The sequence below is a fragment of the Oryza sativa genome, chromosome 6, assembly GCF_034140825.1.
Source record: "Oryza sativa Japonica Group chromosome 6, ASM3414082v1".
Classification (NCBI taxonomy): Eukaryota; Viridiplantae; Streptophyta; class Magnoliopsida; order Poales; family Poaceae; genus Oryza; species Oryza sativa.
The window spans coordinates 8,540,509-8,568,083 of NC_089040.1; the positions used below are offsets into that span (position 1 = coordinate 8,540,509).

General features: G+C 43.1%; 1 protein-coding gene across 1 annotated transcript; it reads right to left on the minus strand.

Moving 5' to 3' along the window:
• Positions 1-1,296: 1,296 nt before the first annotated feature.
• Positions 1,297-5,670, minus strand: LOC4340689 (uncharacterized protein At1g66480). The gene is made up of 2 exons (XM_015788455.3): positions 4,720-5,670; positions 1,297-1,783 (listed from the first exon to the last, which is right to left on the minus strand). The coding sequence occupies exons 1-2, from the start codon at positions 5,521-5,523 to the stop codon at positions 1,739-1,741; spliced, it is 849 nt and encodes a 282-aa protein (XP_015643941.1). The 5' UTR covers positions 5,524-5,670; the 3' UTR covers positions 1,297-1,738.
• Positions 5,671-27,575: the final 21,905 nt, after the last annotated feature.

Sequence of the window (27,575 nt, forward strand, 5' to 3'; positions counted from 1 at the left end):
AAAGTTACAGTGTAAATTTCATAAATTACACTGTAACTTACAAGAAAATGCACTGTAAATTTGAGTAAGAAAATCGAGTGAGAGATAAGAAAAAATCTTTCGAGTGAGATATAGCAAAATCGAATCGAAAAATTAAAAATTGAGTCCGACACATTAAAGAAGCGGGCCAGGTTGGATGAGATTTGATCTAGACTGATCAATTTGCACGAATCTTGCAACAAAAGATCTAACGGCAGGAAAATCGACTGAGACATAAAAAAGAATCACACGACAGAGAAATAGCAAAATCGATTTTTTTTTATTTATGTTTATCTTTTAAAAGATTTAAAAAATAATTACCGTTTTAATGTTTTGTAAAAATATATTCCTCCCACCCTATGGGCATATAAATCGCCGTACGGTAGAGCGTGCTATGTGACGTGATACAAGATGGGAGGACGCGTTGTGTCAATTCACGCCCTCTCGTAGGGCGACTTATTTTGATGACATTGACCATAGTTTGATAATGCATAGAGCGTATCATGACAATTTTGCAAGCACCCCCCTCCCGATGATAAACCACCCTCACCGGAAGGGGACAACCTACGAAATTACCATGGCACGCCCTCTCACGGGGTACATCACATAGATTGTTCTACCATAGAGAGATTTTTATGCCTTGTCCTACAATAGGGCAAGAGAAGTATATTTCTATTGTTATAAAAATTGAAGTTGTTTTTGCCGGTTCCGTGTATGAGTCGGTTTTTAAGTTCGTTCGCTTTTGGAAATACAGATTTATATTTGAGTCGGGTTTTAAGTTTATTCGCTTTTGAAAATATTGTATAAGAAATCTTTTTTAAAAAAAAAACTCGCATGCTAACTTGATATGATTTTTTAAAAAAATATATATCCAAGCGAATTCTCACAGTAAACAATAATAAGATTAAAATAGCCTTCACCCGTTGCAATGCACAGGTATTTTTTCTAGTTTATGTAAAACTTTGAAATGTGAATTTTTTTTTGAAATATTTGAAAAACAAATATAAGAAATCCCTTTTCAACAGCAGGGGTAGTTTTCGAAGAGGACTACACAATTATTGGTAGGCCTCAGGCTGACCTAAACTTTATTAATGGTATCACATCCCAAGGAAACTATACAGGATATTGTAATTTTTCTCTCGATGTGTGCCGAAATTGGGTTTGGTCGCATGGCGTCATTCAATATTTGTTAAGAATAAGAACAAAAAATCCATCAAGCAAGTAACAAATTACAAAGCCGTTTTGTCTTACCAAATATCTACAGAACGGAGCCGAACAAGAGCAACACGAGATGATCGATTTTGTTGGCACTTTTTCTAACACTATGCACAAAAGTAATGTATCTTTATACGTAGAGCTACTCGTAGTACTTTCTCCTCTAAGCATCAGCTAAACTACAGCAACAGATCATGGCGAGAGCATCACAGTTTCAGCATATACATTACACAGCAGTATAACATGTCTACCCTATCTGAAAACATCGTGAAAAACGGAAAAGAAAAAAAAAACTCCATGTCGATCGTGTGAAACGAGACAGGAAACCGGCGGCGGCTTCGTCTTCGTCTTCGTCCCAACGAAAACGACCGAAGCAAATCGGGCTCAGCAGCTCCAGTCTTCTCTGGCTCTGGCTCTGGCTGAAACCAACATGCTTCTTCCAATATATTTATATATATATATTGATTGATTGATTCATTACACTTCATATTTTCAGAAAATTCTGTCATGCTATTATCTCGTCTGGCATCGCCACGAACCTCGTTCGCTTCTGAAACACCACAAGAAAAGAAAAAAGATTAGTTCAGAAACCGTCAGCAAAAGCGACGAATGATAAACTGATAATAATCCTCTTTAGACCAATTGTCATTGTTAATCGGTATACGCATGGTCAGGGAGACAACGACAGGTCAGGATTTTGAGCGTGGGGAGAAATTAAGCAAGAAAGCAAGTAACAGGCTAATATCAAAGTGCAACTGTAATGCATTATTGTGAAAATGATGAAGGAAGGAAAAGGCTAAACGTTTCGCTCATTTCGATCGACCTCTCTTTAATTATCTCGAGAAGGAAAAAGACTTGGCAGAGTTAGATAAGGATCACTGATGGTGATGAGGTTAATTGCAAAGAAAGACTAGAATTATCATATGACGGTTGCCTGCAGCTGCTAATAACTGAGCTATAGTTTAATGGTTGTGGCTGTCTATTTGACTTTTAGCTCCTAACGAATAAATCAAATTGGCGATTTTACCACATCACTGACGGCGACTGAAAATTTTGCCGGAGATATACTGATGGTTATGAAATAAGAAACTTGGCATGGTTTAATCCCTCAAACTTTGCCAGTATGGGTTTTAAGCCAAGACAGCGAACTGGCCATAGCCCATATGACATAATAATTCCATGTTTCTTCTGCTTCTCAATTTCTCATACCTTTCACTTTTTCTGAAGGAATCAATTTAAGAACATTTTGCTTTGTACCAATCTCACTGTACATGGAGTTATCATTTCCATGTTTGCAAGCACAGATGAACACAGGACTAGTATTAATTAGTCATTTCCCGCGAATGCAAAGAAAGGTATGAGAAAAAAAAAACAGAGAAGGAAAATGTAGTGCCACGTATAAAGGAAAAAAAATAAAACGTCACATTTCGATCAAGAGTATTAAAGTAGATATCTGTTGACAGCAGTGGAAAGCGTACAGAGAACTCTTTCTGAAACTTCATCAGGACCAAAAACATTTTTCCGCTGGAGATCTACGACTGGACTACGGATAATTGTACGCTGAATTAGCAGCCAGAAAACCGAGAAAAGTCCCCTGATTATCCACAGATATTCAAGTGCGAGCATGACAAGCAACTGTATTCTTTACTGCCACTCATCGCTCACATCAATCCGGTCAAAATCTTGAAAAGTTCTACTACTACTACTGCTGCAGTACGTACTGCTCCGTGATTTGTGATATGGGCTGTGTTTAGTTCACATCAATTGAAAGTTTAGTTGAAATTGAAACGATGTGATGAAAAAGTTAGAAATTTATGTGTATAAAAGTTTTGATGTGATGGAAAGTTAAAAGTTCGAAGAAATATTTTGGAACTAAACACGGCGATGATCGCGTCGTCCCGTGCGCCACGACAACAACCAGCAAACCAACGCTGGATTGGGCGGTAATTGAAATTGCTAAAGCGTGTCAGCATCGACATAAAACGCCTCAAGCTTTGCTGATTTCACGCGACGAGAGCAAGCAGCATCGTCTCTTTTACTCTCCTTTTTCTTTTCTTTTTTTCACTTTTTCTAACTGGCTGTGCTCCTACAGATCTACAGGCAAAGTATGTACGTGCTCATGGAGAAAGAGACAGCTTTGGATTGATTACTACTACAGCTTTTGAAAGTGTCCGTTCCAAAAGTAATAACAGTATTAATTAATCAACACACTGTGTGGATGTACTGTGCTATCTTCTTGGGTGTACTAAGCACAAAAAATAATTGGGTTAAGATGAACTGACTCTGTTGAGATTTTGCTGAAATAGTTATTTTAACCACCCCAAATCAAATGCATCTCGTTGCGTGTTGCGTCGTGCTCGGATGTGCGAGTACAAAGAGAAAATAGCCATTTGTTGTCTTTGTCAGAGCATGACATGGGACCCTTCTAATGACACTTTCTCTCTGTTGGATGGGCCCCATCGTTAATACGTTAGCCTAACATCATGCTTGACACACTAGTGATTAGTGAACCATGCAGCTCCAGATCGATGCTCTTCAGGACGCGTAATCGTCTAGTACAAGTTCTTCAAAATCGCGATTATCCAATTCCCAATTGTTGTTTTTTTCTCTTTTCAATTTGAGCAATGCATACACAGCATCATTTTATAACATTTGATCCAAATCCCACAGAGAGTTGGGTTTTCGATGATTATAAACTGTTTTTTTGCATAAACATCTACCTGCAAATTTATGTAGCCAACCTGAAAATTTTGGTTTGCTAATTTTTGACACAATTTTGCGTGGGAGGAGGTTGAGGTAAAGGTGTTGCTACTCGAAATTATGATAATTTAGTAAGACATTTTTTGTTTGTTTGTGAGAACGAAATATTTTTCTTGACTGAAAAATTAGATTATGAAAAAAATCTTAGTTCACACTACTATTAGGGCGCAAAGAAAAAAAATGCCATGAACCATAATATTATATTTTCTATAACTACCATCACACTTCAATTAATCGTTCTCGTATTTACGCGTGCGCTTCAGCAAAAAAAGAAAAAGTTAAGATCAAGTAAAATTTTTTTTATTGTTCATGGATTTGTTTCCCCCTTTTCTGGATAAGGGTTAAAACAGGCGCTACCGTGCATGAGTGTGTATGCGTTTTTTTGTAACCACAAAAAAAATAAAACACAATAATAATCCTGAAATTAGGTAATGGAGTACTCCCTCTGTTTCGAAATGTTTGACACCGTTGACTTTTTAGCACATGTTTGACCGTTCGTCTTATTTAAAATTTTTTTGTGAAATATGTAAAATTATATACCTACATAAAAATATATTTAACAATGAATCAAATGATAGGAAAAGAATTAATAATTACTTAAATTTTTTAAATAAGACAAATAGTCAAACATGTACTTAAAAAAAGTCAACGGCGTAAAATATTTCGAAAGGGAGGAGTATTATTATATTTTTCAAATAATAATCTTGGAGAGAAGCAATGCATTACCTCCTTCCGGGCGGCCTTGACGTCTCGCGACGAGTACTCCGGCGTGCGCGGCAGCGTCGGCCACCTCTCCGGCGTCCTCAGCAGCCCTGACCTCTCTGGCGTCGGCATCATGAACCCGGTGCCCCACTCCGGCGTCGCCGCGAACCTCGGGCTCACCTCCGGCGTCCGCGCGAAGCCACCGGCGACGCCCCAGTCCGGCGTGGGGATGAACCGCGGGCTCCGCTCGGGCGTCCGCAGTATCCCCCTCTCGGGCGTCGCGGCGCCGCTCGCGCCGCCGTTGGCGTTGGCCGCGGCGCACAGCTGCATGATCTTGGCGGCCGCCTCGGCGGAGTCCCGGCTCTCGCCCATGAGCTTCTCCACCTGCGCCTTGGGGAGGCGCATCCTGAGGCGGACGGGGCCGCCGCCCGGCTCGGAGGCGGTGGACATCGGGGACGGCGGCGCGGTGCCGACCGCCGCCGAGGCCGGGAGGGAGAGGTCGGAGGTGGACCGGCGGGTGAGCATCAGCGACTCGAGCCGCTCCCGCGCGCCGACGTGTAGCGCCCCTGACCACGCCCGCCGCGGCGGCGCCGTGGGGCGGGGCAGCGCGACGAGGAAGTAGAGCCGCCCGGGGCGGAGCGGCGCGTCGTGCGCGAGCGGGCGCGCGCGGACGCCGAGCAGCTTGACCTCCTCGGACTCGAGCAGCTGGAACCCCGGGTGGTCGCGCAGCACCGTGCCGGCGAACGCCGGGGGCTTCACCCGGAACGCCGTGCCGTCCAGCTGCATCACCTTGGCGCCCTTGCGCCGCCCGCCGATGCTGTTGCCCATTGCCGCGCCGCGCCTCGCCTGATGCTCCTTCCTCCGGCGGCTGGGCTGAGCTGCGTCGCGCTTGGATTTTTGCCTCCGAATTGGCGAATTCTCTTCTCTCGCGCGTGGCCTTGGGTGTGGGGCAAAGTTTGGCTCGCTTTGTAGTTTGCGGCGATTGCGGGTGGGCGTGAGAATTTAAAAGGGGAGGGAAAAGAAAAAAAGGAGGGGAGGTGTGCGGGAGTCAAAGGGGGGGTGGTGTGAGTATTGGGCTTGAGATGGACCGAAGGGAGAATTCTTTCTTATTCTTTGTATAAGGTGTGGTTTGATTTTCTTCCTTTGCAAGGGGGTTTGTAAACAATACTCTATTGCCCACCACGCGGTTAAAAATCATTTTAACTTTATAATTTTTTAACTGCAACCATGATGACACGTTTTTGACTGTCAAGTTGTTAGGAGGTCAATGGGTGATACATGTGGTCGTGTTTAACATGGCTCTGTGTTTTCTTACTTTAATTTTACTAACCAAAAACCCTGCCATATTATGAATAACCCTATTATTTTGTTTACTTATTATTGTAAGTAAAAGTCTAAGTTTTAATACTTAACTTTAGAGCTGATTTTTTCATTTTTTTTTCATTGTAATTTATTTTATAATATTTATTTTTAAATCATTAAGAACACGTATATAAAAGTTTTACTCGTAAATTGCCTTTAAATTGTTAATAAGCGATTCACATAAGCATAATCAAAACAATAAGACCGGAAGTATTTTGTTTTTGGGTTCTGTACCAACCATTATAACAAGGCAACAAAGCAGTGAAAAAGGAGTAAATTTTGGTAAAACATTGATATTTTTATATAAAAACATAAATTGAGCAAATTTGTTGCACGACTACAAATTTAACATATCTAAATCAAAGCGAGCAAATCACAACATATATGTTTAATTAGTGTCACTTTTATCACAAAATTCAGGTTTTAGAGGCTACTACAATCTAAGGAAAATCAGAATAATCCACTAGCTCGATGGTTAACTAAATTTATTTAGGGAAAAAGGACTATTAAATCACACGGGGCATATTACAATCGTTTTTGATCAACCACGAAATAGAGTTGGACTCAAACCTGGTCTAGAAGCCTGAGTAACAGTCCCTTCTAGCTTTGGTTGCTCATTCATGTCTAATCAAATTTTGTTCGCGTTGGATCTTCGTAATGAAAATCGTCCTTTAACCTTTCTTAAAGAAGTCGACTAAATCTTTTGTTGTTACAACCAAAATTTTCTACAATCACCGCATCGTTCAGGCCTGCTTGTTTGAGCATTTTTTTGGTTGTGACTCATACCATGCATGTAACATAGTTTTGAGGTCAGATTCTTGTACTTCGATCTTCTCTTAGCGGTAAAGTCAAAGAACAAAAAAGAACTGAATTAATTCTAAAATTCAAAATTGGTTATGGCCAACCTAAGAGCACCCGCAATGGTAAAGTAAGGTGCTATCTATAAAACATGTACATCTCAGCAATAGACTAGATTAATAGTAAACCACCTCAATAGTATGTCTACATGGGTATCTATAGCTGTCTAATCCATTGCCTCGTTTTTCTCTATATACTATCTCCAGGTTAGTAGATAGCTTTGCTTTCTCTCTTTATTTAATCTCTTCCATGTAGGAAAATATGGCTCTCTACAAGATATCCATGTCAGCATATTTTCCTACATGGAAGAGATTAAATGAAGAGAGAGAGAGCAAAGCTATCTACTAACCTGGAGATAGTCTATAGAGAAAAACGAGGCAATGGATTAGACAGCTATAGATACCCATGTAGACATACCATTGAAGTAGTTTACTATTAATCTAGTCTATTGCTGAGATGTACATGTTTTATAGAGAGCACCTTACTTTACTATTGCGGGTGCTCTAAACATGCATTTAATCCACAATGTAAACACATAAATGTATGTGTGAAAGAGAAGCGGGTAGATGAAATATTTAGTTTAGCACAATATTGTCATGATGTAATTTTTAAAATTAGCACAATTTTTTTGATATAAAATTTAAAACATGTAGTTTTGGGATAAAATTAACAGTAGCTCCATAGTTTGCATATACTAACTTAACTTAAATAAGTAGTTGTGTGATGATGTTCTCAAAATATGTTTAGTTTTATGAAATTTAGTGTGATTACATTATGTTGACCATTTCTCTAAAAAATGTGACCATTTTTCACAGAAGTTAATATGATTTTTACATACTTATTAACCAAGATTTGCCCATTTTAATTAAGAACCTGTAGCCGGTTCTCAATCTTGATGTTAATTAATTTATTTTTTACGCTTTCTATTGTCAGCCACTCAGCCTTAATCTTTTGTATTGTTAATACGTAGTAGAACTATATATATAAAGATCTTGCTTTGAAGATTATTCTATTGTTATTCAACTTATAACCATAGACGTAAAATACGTTTCATACAGGCTGTGGAGTGGCGTAACAAACCTCATTCACTCGAAGAATTTGGTGTGAAAAGGACCGTTCAAGGAGTACCTCGATATTCACAAGATCACAGCATTTACTAGCTAGAGCAATAGCAACTAGCAAGCCGTCACGAGTACCCTCTCGTCTCGTAGGCGTAAAACCCCGTCTACCTCGCGATTTCGTGACAGAATTTACCTCTCGATCGTACTCTAAGCTTCTTTGAAAACTCCCAAAAATCAAAACCGCACATGTACGTGCCATCTGCAAAATTTCGAATGACGTTCAAGCAAGGCGCAGCACACACGCCCGACCTGCCACGGCGGCGCCAGGCGTGTACTAATCTTAATCTCATATGTCTGCACCCGTTTTTTCCCCCTATTCTTTTAGCGCCCGTCACGGCACGGATCGATTGATTGGAGAAACGTGCAGCGCCGAGGGCGAGGGGTGCGTGGTCAGTGGCGTCGCGTTGATGCAGGCATGCAGGTGCACGCGAGGCCGTCAATCTGGCCGGCCAGCGCGTTTCGACCGCCGGCCTCATCTGCAGGAACTAAGGGTGTGTTTTCCATGAAAAAAGTTAAAAGTTTGAAGAAAGCTGAGAGTTTAAAAAAGAAAGTTGGAAGTTTATGTGTGTAGGAAAGCTTTTATGTGTTATGATGTGATGGAAAGTTGGAAATAAGGGAGAAACTAAACACGGCCTAAAAGTAAGACGTTTTTCATACTAATAAATGACGTGTTTTTTATAAAAATTTTCTATAACAAAATTGCTTAAAAAAACATATTGATCTATTTTTTAAAATTTTGGTCTAATACTTAATTAATCTCGCTTTAATTGCTTGCTTCGTTTTCTATGTTAGGAGATAAGAGGTTGGGAAATTTTTCTCCCAAATACAGCTTAGGCTATGTTCTTTCACATATGTTCCCAACTCCCCTCACTCGTTTTCCGCAGATACGCTTTTTAAACTGCTAAATGGTACGCGTTTTGTAAAAAGTTTATATAGGAAAGTTGTTTTAAAAAAATCATATTAATCTATCTTAAAAGTTTTTTTTAGCTAATATCTAATTAATCATGTGATAATATATCGCTCCGTTTTCCTTGTGGAGCCCAACCCCTCCAAAAGAATACAGTCATCGTGATTGATTATTGTATCATGAGGATTTGGCTATCAAATTTTAAAGCCTCATTACACATTTCGTACCAGGGCGGCAGGGCCTCTAATTCTTAGCTGCAACCCTGATCTACTGTTTGCTCGGCCGCGCGTTGGCATGTCTAACGCGTTTTCGGTCTGATGCTGCCTCGGCACATGCCCTTCGCCGTTCCCGTTTAACATCAGTGACTAGTGGATCGCACTGTTCATAGCAAAACATTGTACCAAAGGTTATTTATGTTATTGTTGTAGCACCAGATCTCGATAACAAAAATAGATAGATAAGATTATGTCTAATGTTTTAAGTGTAGTCACAGTTGTAATTGCACCTCATCTGAATCCGTGATCAGTATATGTAACCAGATTAATGTCTTCAAAATAAACTAGCATGGTGGTCCGCTCAGATTGCACGGGTAGCTTCATTATATTTTCTCTCATATAATAGCATATATGTTTTCTTATTATATTATTAAAATATATTACAATGATAATATAATTTTAAATTTTACAATAACTTTACGAAACTACTAATGTGTAATATTCATATTGTATTTTATATACGTGTTAGTTATTAATTATTTTTAATATCAAATTTTAGTTATTTGTAAATTATATACATTCTTATATGGACTCTAGACTCATCTTTTAATATTTATTTTTTTAATGCTGAATTTTTATTATTTCTAATTGTATTTCTACGTGGACTCTAAACTCATCTTTCAATACTCTTTAATTTTTAATTTCAAATTTTAGTTACTTCTAAATTGTATTCCTATATTGACTTTAAACTCTTTTTTTTCATGTTTTTCTTAATTTTTTATTTTAGTTATTTGTAAATTGTATTTTTATACGGACTCTAAACACTACTTTTCATTTTATTATATTTATTCCGAATTTTAGTTAGTTTTAAATTCCTATATGGACTCTATACTCTACTTCTAATATTCCTTATTTTTAATTCCGAATTTCAATTATTTTCTAATTGTATTTCTATATGGACTCTATACTCTACTTTTAATATTTCTTATTTTTAATTCCGAATTTTAGTTATTTCCTAATTGTATTTCTATATGGACTCTATACTCTACTTCTAATATTCCTTATTTTTTAATTCCGAATTTCAACTATTTCTAAATTGTATTTCTATATGGACTCTAGTCTCCTCTTCTAATATTTCTTATTTTTTAATTCTGAATTTCAACTATTTCTAAATTGTATTTCTATATGGACTCTAGTCTCCTCTTCTAATATTCCTTACTTTTTTAATTTTGAATTTTAACTATTTCTAAATTGTATTTCTATGGATTCTGCCTTTTCTTTTTCTCCGATTAATGTGACAATTTCTAGACAATAAGAACGAACGTGGAGGCTCCTTTTTCTATTCCTTTAATAATATAATAGATTAAGAAATACCTAATTCGGACTGCAAATATTAATTTTGCGCTTACGGTAAAGAGGGTACGGCTTCCAGATAAAAGCCTTGTACTGTAGTAGTACGTCGCAACTGATTTGATGCTCGTGGGTCGTGGCAGTTTTTTCGACAGCTAATGACATTATTTGCTTGAACCACTCTACGTACTTATCCGTATATTCTCAAAATACATATATTCTACTTACGAGTAGCATAATAGTATATCGTACAGCCCTAGAGTCGGTTAGCCACAGGTAGCCAACACACACAGTGTTATGTGCTAATTTTAGCGAAGAAACTACTACTACTACCTGTAAATTATATATCTGGGATCCACACTGGGCAGACCAAACCAAAAAATGTGACACAATTCGTCAGAGACTCATGACCTAACAGGTGCAAACGTGGACCGAAACTGTGTTCCTTCTTCTGTCTTCACCTGCATGACAAAGCTGGCACACCCTTCTGACCTTCCTGCAGCAACTCCAAGGGCAATGGTAAGCTGACGGCTGCTGATATGTGCAGGAGCTCATGTGCGTGATCCGTTCTCTGCTACGGTCGTTGGGCATATCGTTTCGCTCACCTGCAGGGAATCTTTAACCATATAATGCACGCGATCGAACCCGTTTTAATTTAGTTCTCGCTGGCTTCGCGATGATGATGGTGACGATGCTATGATCGATCGACCCCGTCGTCGTTTTCGCCGGTCGCGCATGCCGTGGCGTTTCCCCCGGATAGCATCGGTCGCCCGGCCGCTCGCTCCGGTTGTCGTCGTCGTCGTCGTCATCTCCTCATATACGGACTCGATCTGCGTGCGTTTGCCGATAAAACCACCTGCTCGTGGTGTGTATGCGCAGGAGCGGAGCTAGAGCGAAATGGAGGGTGGTGCCACTTGTTTAATTTACCCTACTTTAGATCGAGTTTAAGCTCATACGGGTGTCTAAGTTTATATTAAGGCGGATGTATACATAGTGAAAATAGATAAGATATAGCTAAAAAAAATTTGACCGGATTTTTAGGCACCCCTAATATATACCAGCTCCGCCCCTGTGTATGCGAACGCGGATGTGTTGATCCCGTGTGCCGTCGCGTTGCTCTCGATCGATCTCGTCCACGGTCAAGCTCGATTGGGGGCAGTGGTGTCATGGCATCACGTGTACGTACGGTTTTTCAGTCGCGGCACGGAGCTGAAGCCGTCGGGAGCGTTGCGTGCGTCGGCCGGTCAGCAGCCGGATATATATGGTGCATGGCGGCGACGGTGGCGACCGCCTAACCAATCAGCCGCGCCTATTAGCTTATACGACCGGGCTCGTATACATGGTCAGGTTCGTTCCAAATATATAACTACGGGTTCGATCAGCTGGCTATCAAATTTTACCAGATAATCAACTGACGATAAAACAACAAACTTGAGTTTGAACTTACAACGTTCTGGCTGTTTGAACTTATCGCCGGTTCTTTCGAGCCTTATTTATGGCTCGGTCGTTGTTACTGGAGGCCGCGACATGCGCGCGAAGGATCTCGAAGTCGCACGAGGCGCGAATGGTGCCGATCATCGTAGCGTGGCGCGCCGCAGAGCACGCAAACCGCGTGAGTCATATGTACGTGTGCGCTGCCGTGTCCCGCGCGCGCGACGATTTCGCCGCATTCCGCACCGTGCGCGCCGCCGATCGATCCAGCGCGCGAGAGGCGTCGACGTTGCGTGTCCCTGCGCCGCGCGATCGCGAGGTACGAAGCAGTAACAAAAACTACAGTAACAACCAAAAGCTAGCAAAGCTTGTGACAAGGTTTCGGAGTAAACGTTCCAAAGACACCGACCGGCACCGCCGGCCGGACGATGTACCGGACAGATGGCTGGCGAGCCCGCGAGCGGTTGTTAGAGTCAAAACCTACGACTTGAACACATGAACAGAAACAGGATTTGGTTAAGTCTGAAACCCAATCCAAAACCTCGTCGTTTTCCTTTTTCTTTCTTTCTGTTTTTTTTTCCAGTTTTTCAAACGCTGAACGGCATTTCGCGAAACACGATTGGCAGTTTGGCACCACTCCTCCGCGCGGAGAGTCAAATATAACAATTAACAAACCGGTCGCTCTGACAGCTACAGAGATACGGTACAGGGACAACGCATTGACAATTTGGGCTGGAGCCCAAGATCATAATTCCATCTTATTAATATGCGTTCAGTTCTATAATGAGAAGAGAGAAAAAAAGGTTAGTACTGGTCGCATCACCACGTACTATGTACGGGCCGGGGACTACGGAGAGAGTAGCATCATCGTGATCATCATCAGGTCGTCACCTACGGAATCAATGGCATCTCCATCTCTCGGGCACCTTTCTGTTGGGTTCGCCGTCGTCGTACCGGCCGTCCGTCCACATAACTACCCCTGACGTGTGCCGATATATGCTCGATCCGTCGATCGATCAGCGTGCCGTCGCGTGTCGCGTGAATGAACGATATACCCACGTGATGTAAGGGCGTAACCGTCGATAGATTCGTTCTTGCGCTCGACGCCCTCTAGCTAAAAATTAAGCCAGGAGTATACAGTCGTTTCTCGCTGAGATTAAAGGCTTGTCACACGTGTAACCAGGTTGGCGCACACGTGGCGTCATGACTCATGACTACACATGGCTCGGGTTATTTGGTCGTGTGTGACGGTGACAGTGTTATAGGTGTTGCACGAAGGAAGATGGGAGAGAACGTGATAGAAAACCACGTAACGTACGCATATATATACGTACGCACGGGACAAGACAAGACCTACCGCTACTTAAAAAAAAAAGATTTTTGCAAACAACCAAAACAAATTTTCCCAGGCAACCGCCCACCCAGTATATAGTATAAAGGCCTAAAAAATACATGATTTTTCTAGATTGGCCTCCTAGCTCCATCTTCACAAGCGCTACAACCACATGCTTGCAAAAATATTCTTAGTAAAAAAAAATTCCCCCGCCACCCCCAATCCCCCGGTTCAAACCCCTCGCTACCATAAGCCAATTACAAATCACAAATTCTTCGTCCATTCAGAAAATCCAATCACTAACATGCAAACATCCATACATCATATTCAAATACATAGCACCGACTTGCAGTCAAACATCGATCAAACATGGAAACAACAAACAAAAAGAAACATCTAACAACCATCGTTGTTGTAGCGCCGTGCCGATGAAGGGGTCATCTTTGCAGCGCCACCCACTCAGACCCTCTTTCGCCGTCGCATGCCTCCTCCCCGCCTCCTTCTACTGTTGTAGCCGTGGCCACCATCCTCCCCTTCCTGCCGAATCTGGGAGGGAGAGGGAGAGGAAGGGGAGGGAAGGGCCGCTCCGCCAAACCCTCTTCCGTAGCCGCAATTGCTCTCGCCCCAGTCTACAGTTGGATCTGGGAGGTAGGGAGGGAAGGGGACAGCTACGCTGCCACCGTCCTCCTCCCTACAATCGGATCTAGGAGGGAGGGAGGCCGCTCCGCAGACTTCCCCCACTAATCCAAAGCTATTGCCAATAATCAAAGTCTATGCTTTAATGTGATCTCCTTTTGTGCACTAGTTGAACTAAGCATGGCTAAGCATCTCCTAAACCAACATCTAGTCATTTTAATACCTAAGTTATCAATGGCGTAAGGGAAACAACATATAGCTGAGTAATAGGACCCATCCCACATGATATTGTAAAACAATGCAATATTTAATAGAAATGCGGGACATTTGTAAATTGGGTACAATATGATCAATTGCAATGTATGACCTGCCTTGCTCTCGCACTGATGGAACCACAACAACGTCTTCGAGAAACCACGAATCGACGAAACGGGCGAAATCTACGTGACAAACAAAGCACACAAGCAAAACGTGCTATAAGACTACTGAAACAGGAAACAAAACTATTTTTAATGGATTCTATACATTTTTATGAATTTACTTAGACTTGAATGGACTTAATCGGAGCTCGGATGAATTAGTTACGATTTTTAGAAGATTCTCTGTGTTTTTACTATTAAAGAAAAGCCTTAATGTATTTATTGCGCAATATTGCCCCAGGGATGACGTCAGCAGGGGGGGAAGGCGCCGGCATGCGGGCCCCATGAGTCAGCGGCTCAAGAGAGAGAGAGAGGGAGGGGCGCCGGCACGTGGCTCGACTCGGCTTCAAAGCCGGCAGGCCAAGCATGGCGGGCGACGGCGGCACGCATGGTCGCCGGCGACGGCAACCGGCGGCGCGGACGGCGACGGCAGACGGCGCGAAAAGCGGCGGCGGCGACCGAAGACGACGGTGCGCGCGCGGAGGACGGCGGCGCACACGGGAGAGAGGGAAAGAGGGAGGAGGGGGAGTTTCTCACCGAGGTTGGCCGGCGCGAGTGGAGACAACGGCGAACGACGACGACGAGCGACGGGAGGACGACGGCGACGAGCGGACGATCTCCGCGACCTCCTAGGGAACAAAATGGGAAGGATTAGAGGGAGAGGGGTGGTCTACGGCGGGCGGAAACCATGGCCGAAGGCGGCGGCAATGGTGGTACTCACCGGCGCGTGGGGAGAAGCGGGCCCCGACGGTGGATTTGGCCGGGCGGATGGTGGACGCGACGGCTCACGGGATGGGGAACGCGGCGGCGTCGACGGTGAGACTTGGCGCGGCGGCTAGCGACGGCTAGCGGCGGCCGGAGCGCGGCAGGAGGGCGGCGGCGATGGGTGTAGCGGCGCGGGAGTGATGGAGGGCACGGGAGAGAGCGGCGAAAAGAGGAAAAAGGTGGAGGGGAGTGCGGGGAAGCTTTATTGGGGCTCGGGAGAGACGGACGTGGCCGGGGTGCTCCCGATTTCGCCGGCGACGTGGGAGGTGGAGAGAGAGTGGGAGGGGATTCAAAATTTGAATCCACCCCTTGTGGGCTCGCGGCGTGGGCGGGAAGGCGTGGGCGGCGTCGCGGCGACGTGGGCGCGGGGCGCGGAGTGGGCGCGGGAGCAGCGAGATACGCGGCGGCGTGGGCGGTGGTTTCGGCGGCGGTTGGCGCGGGCGTGGGCGGCCGGAGGTTAGGGAAAGGGCTGACAGGTGGGCCCCACCTGTCAGCGCCCGAGAGGGAGAGGGAGGCCGGGTGAACTTCGGGAGTGGGAGGGAGGAGCGGGCCGGCGCAGGAAGAAATGGGCCGGCGGCCCAAGAAAAGGAAAAAGGAGGGAAAAGAAAAGATAAAAAGGAAAAAGGATTTTCCCAGGGATTTAATATTGCACTTTGCTTATTTTAATTGGTTAAAATTATTTCCAAGGCTCTGAAAATTCCACTAAAAATCGTGTTAGCATATTTTGACATGTAGAATCCAAGAAAAAAAAAATTCCACATGTAGATTCCGATTATTATTTGCATTTATTAATTAGGGATTCATCTCTAGGTTAAATTAAACAATTACTTCGGACGATTTATTTTATGAATTTAGAGCAAGGGAGGGGAACTTCAGGGCGTGACAAGGGCTGGATCTGCAGAGAGACTGAGGGAGAGGGAGAGGAGGAATGGAGGAGGAGAGACGAAGTGACTTATGGGTGGTAGATTAATTGTTCGGTTTTTAATTGCGACTGGCTTTTGTAGGCGGATCTCATAAGACTATGCTTGTAGAAATCGATTTATGCAGGCACAACTTTAGGAGGTCTACTGTCGACGTTTGATGTCGCAATTCTGGTATTTGCATAGTATGGGGATCGTCGGTGCTAGGATATATGCAAGACTTAGGTAAAGAGATGGAGACAGGGATTTTTATACAGGTTCGGGCCCCTGAATTGTCAGGTAATAACCCTACATCCTGTTGGCCAAAGCCGGTATTGCTCTTATTCATGATAATCACACCAGTACAATATTTGGGGTAGCCTATCTAACTGTTGTCGACATGGCGGTCTAACGATCTGACTCGTAGTCGACAACAGGGTAGCCTTCCTCCTCGAATCCGTGCCCGGCGAGATCAGAGATAGCACTTTCGTCTCTCCTGACAGTATCCGGAGACACCGTAGGGTACTAGCCATGCTTATCCCTGAAGTCGATATCCGGCGGCATGTCTTGGCACATGTAGGCTTCTTCTATGTTGTGGCTTCTATGTCGATTGTGTTGGGTGTTGATCCTGTTCCCTCTCCTCCTAGGGGGGCTTGTATTTATACCCATAGGTGTCCTCTTGTCCAAGTAGAACTAGGGAAACTAATATGGATACAATCCGAATAGTCCTTGTCGTTTCAATGTAGAACTCTGGTTGTCTTTCCTTATCCGGAACTCCCTTGAGGTCAGTTTCCGTATAAGACATGGTATGTGGTGGATCCTGCCGAGATTTAGTCAACTACTATTAGGTATGTGGTATCTATAACCCTGACAGTAGCCCCCGACTTCAATGCAAATGAACGGATTCATATTCTCAACTGCAGACCTTGGAGTAACTATCATCGAGCTCACGTGACCGTTCTCGGTGAGTTTAGAGATAACATTAGACTTCCTTTGTCAGCCTCGTGCGGGCACCTAAAGGGTTCGTCTGAGTCAATCTTCGACGTCAACCAAGAAAGTACAGAGCATACGACTAAGTTTCCCGCCTTGCTGTAATCGAGAATTTGGATTGAAGTCAAGAAATTTTATCTCCGTGGGTACACCATCTCTTCATTCCGTATTCCTTGTCGAGATCCAGCAACCGTTCTCGAGCAATCGAGAAGGCGTAGAGTCTGCGACGGAGCCTTGTCGACATTTGTCGTACTCGCCTTAGTCGATCTTTGGTGTAGAACCATAGAGACATGGAGTCTTCGTCAATGTCGAATAGAATTTTCATGAAATCAATACTCGGAAAAGAATATTAGATAGAAATAGCCCCCAAGCGAACGCTCAAAGGGTAACATGTTATAATATAACATACTAGTGAATTGAATGTACAGACCAGTGTTTTGTATATGAGCGTCTTCTCTCTTACCGACTTTGATCAGTCAGTTTGTAGAGTCATACACTCTCCCTAGCCCCCAGCCTTGTCGTCGGAGAATCGTTCTCAGATGATAAGGCTCTTGGACCTTTGACCTGCCTCGGTTGAACAAGCACTGATCCTAGCCCCTAGCCGTGAAGTTGGAAAACTCAATTTCCGATTACACGGCTTGGTTAATACGCACGGCGAGAACTCTTACACGACCAGATCTTACATGGTCTTTCGTCTCTGAAGGATCCGACAAGGCCTTATCGGCTCTGGGCGTCCCCAGCCGAAGTTCCCTCGGGTTCCTCGGAGGCCTTGTCAAGACGGCGTAAAGGGACAGTAGGATAGGTTTCAACGCTAGGTGTCATCGTGGTAAGGGATCTCTGGGTAAAACACTTGGCGATCTTGTGCACTTGATATCAACTTCGTTGAAGCAGGGGTAATGGGAGAATCACTACACCTCTGGTCGAGGACCAGGTGGTAGTCGTAACCCGACCACTTAAAGTGGAAGTAGTGGGAGAAACGCTACATCGTTGGCCGAGGACCAGGCAGTAGTCGTGACTCGACCACTTAAAGTGGAAGTAGTGGGAGAAATGCTACATCGCTGGTCGAGGACCAGGCAGTAGTCGTAACTCGACCACTTGAAGTGGAAATAGTGGGAGATACGCTACATCGCTGGTCGAGGACCAGGCAGTAGTCGTAACTCGACCACTTGAAGTGAGGCGAGAGAGATCACTACATTTTACTGGTTCGAGAACCAGGAGTAGGAGTCTCTTAATCACCTATAGGGGCGCTAAAGTTGGTTTATTACATGTGCATATCATGTGGCCAGCATGACTCACATACTCAACTTATAGCATATCCGGATGTCCGCTCGCATTCATGTCGGGTGATCAAGCCGACGGTGTTCGTGAGGAGTTATCCGTTAACAACCTTTTCTCGAGTAGTCCAGCGATGGCTGGCGCAATGAGATAGGTCGTCGGTCTTCTTTGGTAGGTTGGGCGCGACGACTCTGCATTTGTCGAGATCGTTCTCGATAATGCGGTGTACTCGACCATGACCTACTCGAGTGCTTAATTGTTCCTGAAAAATATTTTCTAGAAGGTAAGATATATAGCAGATAATATCGAGTATGTACTCAAAAAACTGCATGGATCTTCTAGTATTATCAGGATATAACGAGCAGATGTAAATATCAGGCATTATGTAAACCGTAAACAAGCATGATTTATACAGAAGATAACAGAGCGAGCCCCTAGCGTTAGACCGTGGTTGGTTTAACGTCGGAAACATCCGCGCAATAGATATTGTATAAAAAATATGCTCTAGGTAAACATAATAAATCACGGATTTGACAATGTTGTATGGTCTGAATAGGCACGATAAATTGCAGATAAAATATTGCGTACCTTTGTAGATACATGCCGGATGTATCTACGAAATTAGTAGATCAGTTTAAAAAACAAATCTACCAATTACCTTGTTGCGTACTCTTTCGATATCATGCGATCTGACATCTTTTGGTACGCCGCGGAGCTTGAGGCTTGGATGATCTCGATAGACCAAATTGTCGATGACGATGATGGTTCCGATCTTGTTAGGTTGGATCTCCCCCTCAGCCGAAATCGTCGAGTAGTTTGTTGTCTGAGAATCCATCTCTTAAACCCATCTCGTCGAAATCCTGAAGCACCAAAATCCCCCTACCTAGCGCGCCACTAGCGACGTTTGATGTCGCAATTCTGGTATTTGCATAGTATGAGGATCGTCGGTGCTAGGATATATGCAAGACTGAGGTAAAGAGATGGAGACAGAGATTTTTATACAGGTTCGGGCCCCTGAATTATCAAGTAATAACCCTACATCCTGTTGGCCGAAACCGGTATTACTCTTATTCATGATAATCACACCAGTACAATATTTGGGGTAGCCTATCTAACTGTTGTCGACATGGCGGTCTGACGATCTGACTCGTAGTCGACAACAGGGTAGCCTTCCTCCTCGAATCCGTGCCCGGCGAGATAAGAGATAGCGCTTTCGTCTCTCCTGACAGTATCCGGAGACACCGTAGGGTACTAGCCATGCTTATCCCTGGAGTCGATATCCGGCGGCGTGTCTTGGCGCATGTAGGCTTCTATGTTGTGGCTTCTATGTCGATTGTGTTGGGTGTTGATCCTGTTCCCTCTCCTCCGGGGCTTGTATTTATATCCATGGGTGTCCCCTTGTCCAAGTAGAACTAGGGAAACTAATATGATACAATCCGAGTAGTCCTTGTCGTTTCCATATAGAACTCTGGTTGTCTTTCCTTATCCGGAACTCCCTCGAGGTTAGTTTCCGTATAAGACATGGTATATAGTGGATCCTGCCGAGATTTAGTTAACTACTATTAAATATGTGGTATCAATAACCATGACAGTCTATAAAAATCTTTTTTTTCAGACGTAACTGGTTCGCCTTCGAAAAAATATATATTTCTCAAGCGGACAACCATCGTATCCCACGTCCACGTGTAGGTGGCTATTTGGATACGAGGGATTTACCGCTTGCATATATCTCTTAATTATCGTGTGTATGTTGAAGACACATTCATGATGCATGTGTGAGTGCCAGTATGATGTGCATGTAACTAACAAAATTGGACTGTGATGATAACGCTGGCTAATACTAAGTACTCTCTTCGTCCAAAAAAAACAAACCCTGAATTTCCGTGCCAACATTTGACTGTCTGTCTTATATAAAACTTTTTTATAATTAGTATTTTCATTGTTGTTAGATGATAAAACATAATTAGTACTTTATACGTGACTTATCTTTTTAATTTTTTTTATAATTTTTTCAAATAAGACGGACGATCAAACATTGGACACTGAAACCAGGGTTTGTCTTTTTTTTTAGGACGGAGGGAGTAGGAGTATTTTGAAACGAAATATTATTGGCTTCAATTTTTCAAACCGCTCCCTCTCGCCATCCATCGCCTCCCGTGATGGACGGAGTGAATGGCTGCATGGATTAAGCCAGCCGTCCGTCCGACCGGATTAGTTAGGGGGAGAGAGCTAAGAAAAAAACATTACCGAAGCTAGTGGGGTCCGGGTTGGGTATACCGCTCTTTATTTGTGTGTGTATGCCGCGCGCCTTTGCGTAGACGCGTGACGAATTCGCGCACACGTATTCGCTGCGGTGAAACAACGGAAAATTTGTGCGTGGAGATTCATCGTGCTCCATCTGCAAACTGGAGCAAAGCACACAATCAGCTTCGGTTCCAATATTATGCAGTGTAGACTTGAATAGTTCAATTCCATCGAAAGATTCTTTCTAGACCCAGTTTCTTGAGTATATAACGACACTACTATAATGTTGCGTTTCATCATCAAATAAATGTGCGACTTTGAGTTAGTAGTAGTAGTAACATTTTCTATGTACGTTCCTGTATTGGAATATTGAAGTCAAGTCTTCTTCAATGGGAATTAATGTTGTGTAGTACTGTTCTTCTTTTCATTTTGGTACTAGGATCGAAGCCGAATTACTATGCCAAACAGAGATGCTAAAACTACTTATATTCATGATTAAGCATTAAGTAGAGATGTTTAGTTTGTTCACAAAGCAACAATATGTGTGCTTCAGTAATCAGTATCCATTTGATTTGACTCCCTTTATGGGCGTTTTTTTTTCAGACTAGACTAGAGGAGTGTATTTAGTCGTCGCATGGCATGTGAAATTGGCGAAGAGAACGGAATCTGTGGAGGGAAATTGGGACTACTTGAGCCATTTTAGTATCATGGTTAGGAATAACTAACATGAGGCTGTCCATAATCCTGAAGATTATGTGCAGTTTATCTTTAATTTATTATGTCCCTAATCCCTAACCACAAGATTTCTACCATTACCAAGTGTGTACTTGGACACCAACTCGCATCATTCCGGCGCAAGAACAACCACATGCCTTTACTGTTCATGTCTTAGTTTTGTCTTGAAAGAAAACAAGGACAGGTCAAATCTAATGCTACTAGTTCGTCAATTGAGAGGCATTGATAAGGATTTATGATGTCACGGGCAAGTTTTCCTGAATGCTCCAGCTAACCTGAATGCTGAATTGCTGGCGACGATGATCCGGGCAAAATAGTACAAGAGAATGGTACAAAATTTGGAGGGATTTCAGGCAACCTAGCAGCTTGTCAACTAGCCAAGGAACTGTATAGTAAAGTGTTGCTTTCTTTAAACCTTGTCTCACTGCTAGTATTAGGCACCTGTCATTTCGGGATTTGTATGGTTGCACGGCCGCTCTTTACACAACACGCTTGCCTGTGCGGCTGTGCTATCTAACAAGAAGTCACTGTCGAGAAGGATGCAAAGATGCCTAGTATAAATTATTGGTGCAAACAATTAAAATCCTTGCGAGACACTCAAAACATCTGAAATTCAATCGTTTGATTCTTTTTTCAATCAAAAATGGCTGGTGTGTTTGGACAAGCACAGCCGGTACCTTTTTGACTGAATGCATATATTCAGTTCAACTAAAACTGCATCGCAGTGGGCTCTGAATCTTGATCATGCACATGTGCTGTTTCTTTCAGAGATTGCATGCACCAAACCATGCACATTTCTATCCCTAATTTTCCTGCTGGTCTTAAATCTTTACCATGTGAGCTGATTACATCTCTGCGTTGTCTGAACACATACACACAGGATGGCCTGAAGACCAGAGCTTCTAGAAATGGGGGCAATCCATGGGGATTGAGAACTGATCAACAGTTCAATGCATAACTATGCAGGGCATAGACAGGCTCAGCGGTAGATGATTCACCAACCAGTGTAAATTGCTTAAAAAACTAGGTTGTCTCTCTTCAATCAGGAGGGACCGTTGCAGTGTCCTTTCTGCGCAAAGTGACATGGAAGATTTGCTGCATCTCTTGTTCCCTTGCAACAACATAAAAATGGCCTTATACAAAGAAATTCTTCTGCCTCTTTTGTTTGGTACAGTCAGTAGTACTGTAGTAGGCCGCGGTTTGGTGGTGCCTTGCATCGGTACAAAAATACAAGGGGGTGTAGTATGCTCTGATTGACCTTTCCATGGACACATGGTTTACTGATATGACTGAAAATAATAATAAAAAAAATGTCCACTTCTTGAGTTCTACTCTACATATTAGTTACCCCTCTTGCTAGAATAGGTTGGTATTGACCCTTTTGTTGTTGCATACGTGCATCTCGTGAAAAAATCTTTGCTGCTAAGAGCTATGGCCATCAGAAGTGTGTCATGTCACCTGACATTTAATTTGGTGAAGAGACCAATTATGGGTGTGTTTACTTCCAAAGTTTTTTTTCCAAACTTTCAACTTTCCATCGCATTAAACCTTTCAAACACACAACTTTTCAATCACATCGTCTCCAATTTCAACCAAATTCTAAACTTTGGACCAATCTAAACACAACCTATACCGTCCTGATGATGAGAAAGGTCTAACCAGCTGAATTTTCAGTTCTTCAGCGAAGAAAAGGAAGATGATAAACGAAAGGAATAGAAAGATGAATTTAAGCAAGACCTGGTAGTAGTAATTGACACCAAAAGCGCTCGTGCTTAATGAGGTCTTTCACTGATCAACGAACCCTAATCAAAGTCGTCGGCAGCCGCGCGACCGGGCTGGTGGTCTCGCCGGAGATCAGCGCGCGTGCACGCACGCATGCGGTGCAGCCTGCGGGTGAATTCGACACGCACGACGAACATTTGGTTACAGTGGCAGAGCCGCGGAACTTGGAGTGGCACAGCCCGCACAAATCTAACTACGTTGAGTGATCGCTACAAAAATTCTGTTTTCAACCACTAAAACAACACCAAAATTCTATTACGCCCTTGTTTGGTCGATGACTTATCAATACATAAGTGTTAAAATATAAAGTGAACTGTTCGTTTTTCGCATCAGCTTAACTTTTTTTGGTCAAACTGATCAATACATACAACTTAATAACAATTGAAGTATGTAAAAAGAAGAAAAATGTGAAGTACCTTTAAGATGGTTTCCTACCATCTTTTTCACGTTGTTATACGATCATGGGTTGCTTTTACGCTATTTTCTACTACCGGCGGTTATTCTCTAATCTGGTCCATTACCGATCGGAAGTAGGAGAAATCAATTAGCAAAAGAAACAGCCACTAAGCCGATATCAAATCACAGACGGTTGATTTCACGGAGGGTTGCACAAAAAGATGGCGGCTCATGATTGGGGCATTCTGAAAGGCACAGGTTGATTGGTCGGCCATCATTTACCCAATCCATACGCCGAAACTTCCTCTTATCTCTGTAGCCTAAAGCAATTGGAAAGTGGTAAGTTGCAAGGGAGATTGATGGATAGTTGATTGGTGATGGGAGCATTAGACAGCCACAGCAGAATATATACCAAAGATTACTAATTAAAGTGCCTGGATTAGTGGAAGTAACAGTGCTGTAATAATAGTGGTAGAAATGCAGTCGTCAGGTGGTGGTCATAGGCTTCGATCCAGTTTTCAATCTCGAGCACTTGTGCTTTTTAATTTCTTCTCTGAGAGAAACAACGCACCTTCTTTGCACCTGCAAAGTGCAAACGCTGCAATTTCTCTCCCTTCGGCTATTCTTTGACCACACCAACTCATTCCTCTCGTCCTCTCGAGCTGTAATTTTCACTTCCAAAACGGTGCTGAAATTGTGTTATCTGCAGAAAAAAAGACTGAATTTTGCAACAGCGAGAGCACTTCACTGGAAATGTGCACCAATTCTGAGCTTCCTTGTCACCAGGTCAGATCAGTATTTCAGATCATTTTGACGTACACATACGCATCAGGCGGCATTGACGATTCGGATGAATGCAACAGCTAAAACGTTTTTGGTGGCTTGCGAGCGCGTCGGCATCACTCGCCACCGATGGGGAGAAATCGCGGACGGCATGATGCATGTTGACGTCCGTTTTCTTCCCCTCAGAACGCTGTACAATTTGACCCATGAAGACACTTCTGACGAGCTTCTTGTTCTCTGCAAGTGTCACGGTTTCGTCAGGGAACGAAATTTGAGTCGTCAATAATTAATGGGTGTGAACACATGATCTAAGCAGTCAAATGTCAGAAGAGTTTGTTTCGTTCGTCAATGGATAACAAACACGAGCGGATTTGGTCCATAGATTATCATCCCCACCATATTCCTTACCTAAAACAGTGTTCTGTTAGGTAGTTAGTTAATTATCATCCTGTGTTAATTAGCACTTGTATTAGCAAAGCACTGGCCCGCCCTATCAGTTTCAGATAGGATTTAGTGAATCTTGTAAAGAGACTGTCAATTAGCACAAAGATAGCATTCCAGTGCAAGCTAAAGTGGGCAGATCATTTTTTTAATCGAGTCCAAATGAGTATAGTGGGGTTCAGAATATTAGGTCAGTAGGAGCAATGTGACAATAAAAGATTAAAATCAGCAGTGAAAGTCTCCAGATCTTCCAAAAGAAAACTGGCACGCTGGTAAAGGGGCTTGACGCTTTCAAAAAGAGCCAGAATTGGACCCCATCAGGTAAATGTCAAATTAGCGTGTCATGCAAAAAGTCATGGCATATGAGTGAGTAGACAATCAAAATATCAGAGTGTAAAAAACTAGATAAACTGGATAAAAATGGCACGTTTTTCAAACTGCTAAACGGTGTGTTTCGTATAAAAACTTTCGTTATAACATTTTTCAAGTTTATAATAATTAAAACTCAATTAATTATACGTTATTTACCACATCGTTTTACATAAAACACTTAATCTTTATCTTTATCTTCATTTTTATTTTCAAGAGATTCAACACTAAGTGATATGGATAACAGAAATACAATATTCAATTAATCATGAGCTGATAACTGATGCCATTTGATGTACAAGTCTAAATAATAGAATATATGTTCAGTATTTACAGGCTTGTAGCACAGAAATGACATGAAAATTTTACGCAGATAGTCCAAGCTTATCATTGTACGTGCCATTATTATGTAGGATTAAAGCCTTATCAGTTATCAGCTTACTGGGCTGGCAGAAGGAAGAAGTATCTTCTGTCTGGGCTCGGCCCATTCTAGTCTTTCTGAATTTGGATACTGATAAATGATGAGAAAAAGTACACTTTACGTCCCTCAACTTTGGGTTTAATTTCGTTCACATCCCTCAACCGTAAAACCGGATATAAAATCATCCCTCAATTATCAAAACCAGTACATCGAGTCACGTATTTGAAGGACAGTTTTTTCTACGTTGCGCTTATGTGGCATTACCATTAGTATTTTCTTAAAAAAAACTAGTAGGACCATGTGCTAGTCACAAAAGAAAAACAAAAATAGTGGGCCCACATGTCAGCCCATCTTTCTTCCCTCCCCATCTCTCTTGCTCCTCCCTCAAACCAATCGCTGCCAGCCGGCGCTGACGAGGAACAACAGCTGGCTCAACGGCTCAGAGGAGTTGAGTTGCCGGAGCATCATGAGCTCGTGGAACGCAGTCGATGCAGCTGTAGGGTCGTCTTCCTGACCGAGCTCAGCCATTGTGCCATCCACGACATGGACGACGATGCGCAGGTAGCAAGGGAGCACGACGCGACACGCAGTGCCGCTAGGGTCCAAGAGGAAGCGGAGTCACCAGACTCGATGTGGAATCTCGCCGCCTCTCCAGAGCTTCGCCGCCTCGCCCGCCGCCCCAAACTCCGACACCAAGCCGTTCAGTCAACACCAACAACGACAATGTCATGCTGGTGTTGCTCCCAATGCAGTAGGGCTGGCGGATGGCTAATGTTGAGCCCGTCCCCATCGTAGGCACGCAACCATAGTCAAGGGCCACTCGCACGACGATGTGGGATAGATGGATGGTAGTGATGAGTTTGGTGGTGGCGTGGTGTGTGGCAGGTTAATTACGTCACCGCCGGGGAGAGGATGAGGTCCTGTGCTCTGTCGTCTCTCCAGGTGAGGCTTCGAAGAGGACCCGACCTCCCCGTCGCTTCCCAACGGCGTCGTAGCCACCCCCTCCACCTTCTCGTCCTTGTTCTCAGTGGCTCGCCAATACGCACACACTCGACGACTCCTTTGCCTGCTTCGCCTGTGAGCTGGCTTGGTCGCAGTGGTTGGGCTCTTGCGCTCCGCGACGCTTCCTGGGGACGACGTGTTTGGCGACAGGGATGAGGAGGCGGGGATTTTGGTGTGTGTCGATGATGAGGCAAGGGAGAGAGGAGAAATGGAGGGAAGAGGGGAAATAGAGGGGGTGCTGGTATGGGTCACATGGTTTTTTCTGTTTTAAGTGCTACGTAGGCGTCACGTCAGCTAAAATTGTTGTCTAAACCACCTTAGGATTTTATTTGTATTGGTTTTAAAAGTTAAGAGACACAGCATTTCTGGTATTGTTTTTTAGGACGAATTTTAGACTCGGCGACAAATTAAGAGACATAAAATGAACTTATTACATACATGATGGGTCAGTGCCTCAGTGTACGATTGAGGGATGCGCAACAAGGCCCAATACTAGCATTGCCAGCGTCATTCTTGCAAAATTACAGCTGCAGATCAGAATATCAGATCGTATATACTACAGTACATACACTGTCGTCTATATATAAGAATGTGGACAGCCGATAGCGTCATACCGGTAGCATTCCGTGCATACTCCTACACATGTTAAAAACTAACAGGTCTATGACTGCATTGTTTGTATCTCAGTGGCATGGGAAAATAATTTCATCCCTCGAGAGGATATCCCATCGTTTCGTGTATAAAAAAAATAATAAATATAGTTACGAATGTACGATAACTATTTTCAGTTTAATTTGTTATTTTTGTTATAATCTGTAGAAGTTAAATTTAGTCTTTGCATATATTTCGTATTAACCTATGTTGTAAAAAAAATTTATTTTTTTAATAACTATTTAAATGACATGTAAACAATGAGAGAATGTTCCCTCAAATGATAAAAATCCACGCCCAATGACATAAAAAGATAAATCCTTCAACTCTGCAACGTCTTAAGTAGCGGTGCCATTCCTGCACCGCTGCACGCATATCCATTTTTGTTGTAGGCGTACGACAGCACCAACCGGAGTGTCTGACAGAGCTGCCCCCCGTGACCACTCAAATTTCTAGTATATATGCTACCGAAATTAATCGCCATTATAAGGTTAT

Bases quoted from the DNA above. Each gene is read 5' to 3' on its own strand.
- LOC4340689 (XM_015788455.3), bottom strand. From the start codon at position 5,523: ATGGGCAACAGCATCGGCGGGCGGCGCAAGGGCGCCAAGGTGATGCAG. The intron at 1,784-4,719 runs GTAATGCATTGC...GTGGTGTTTCAG, and splicing joins TCAAGGCCGCCCGGAAGGAG to AAGCGAACGAGGTTCGTGGC.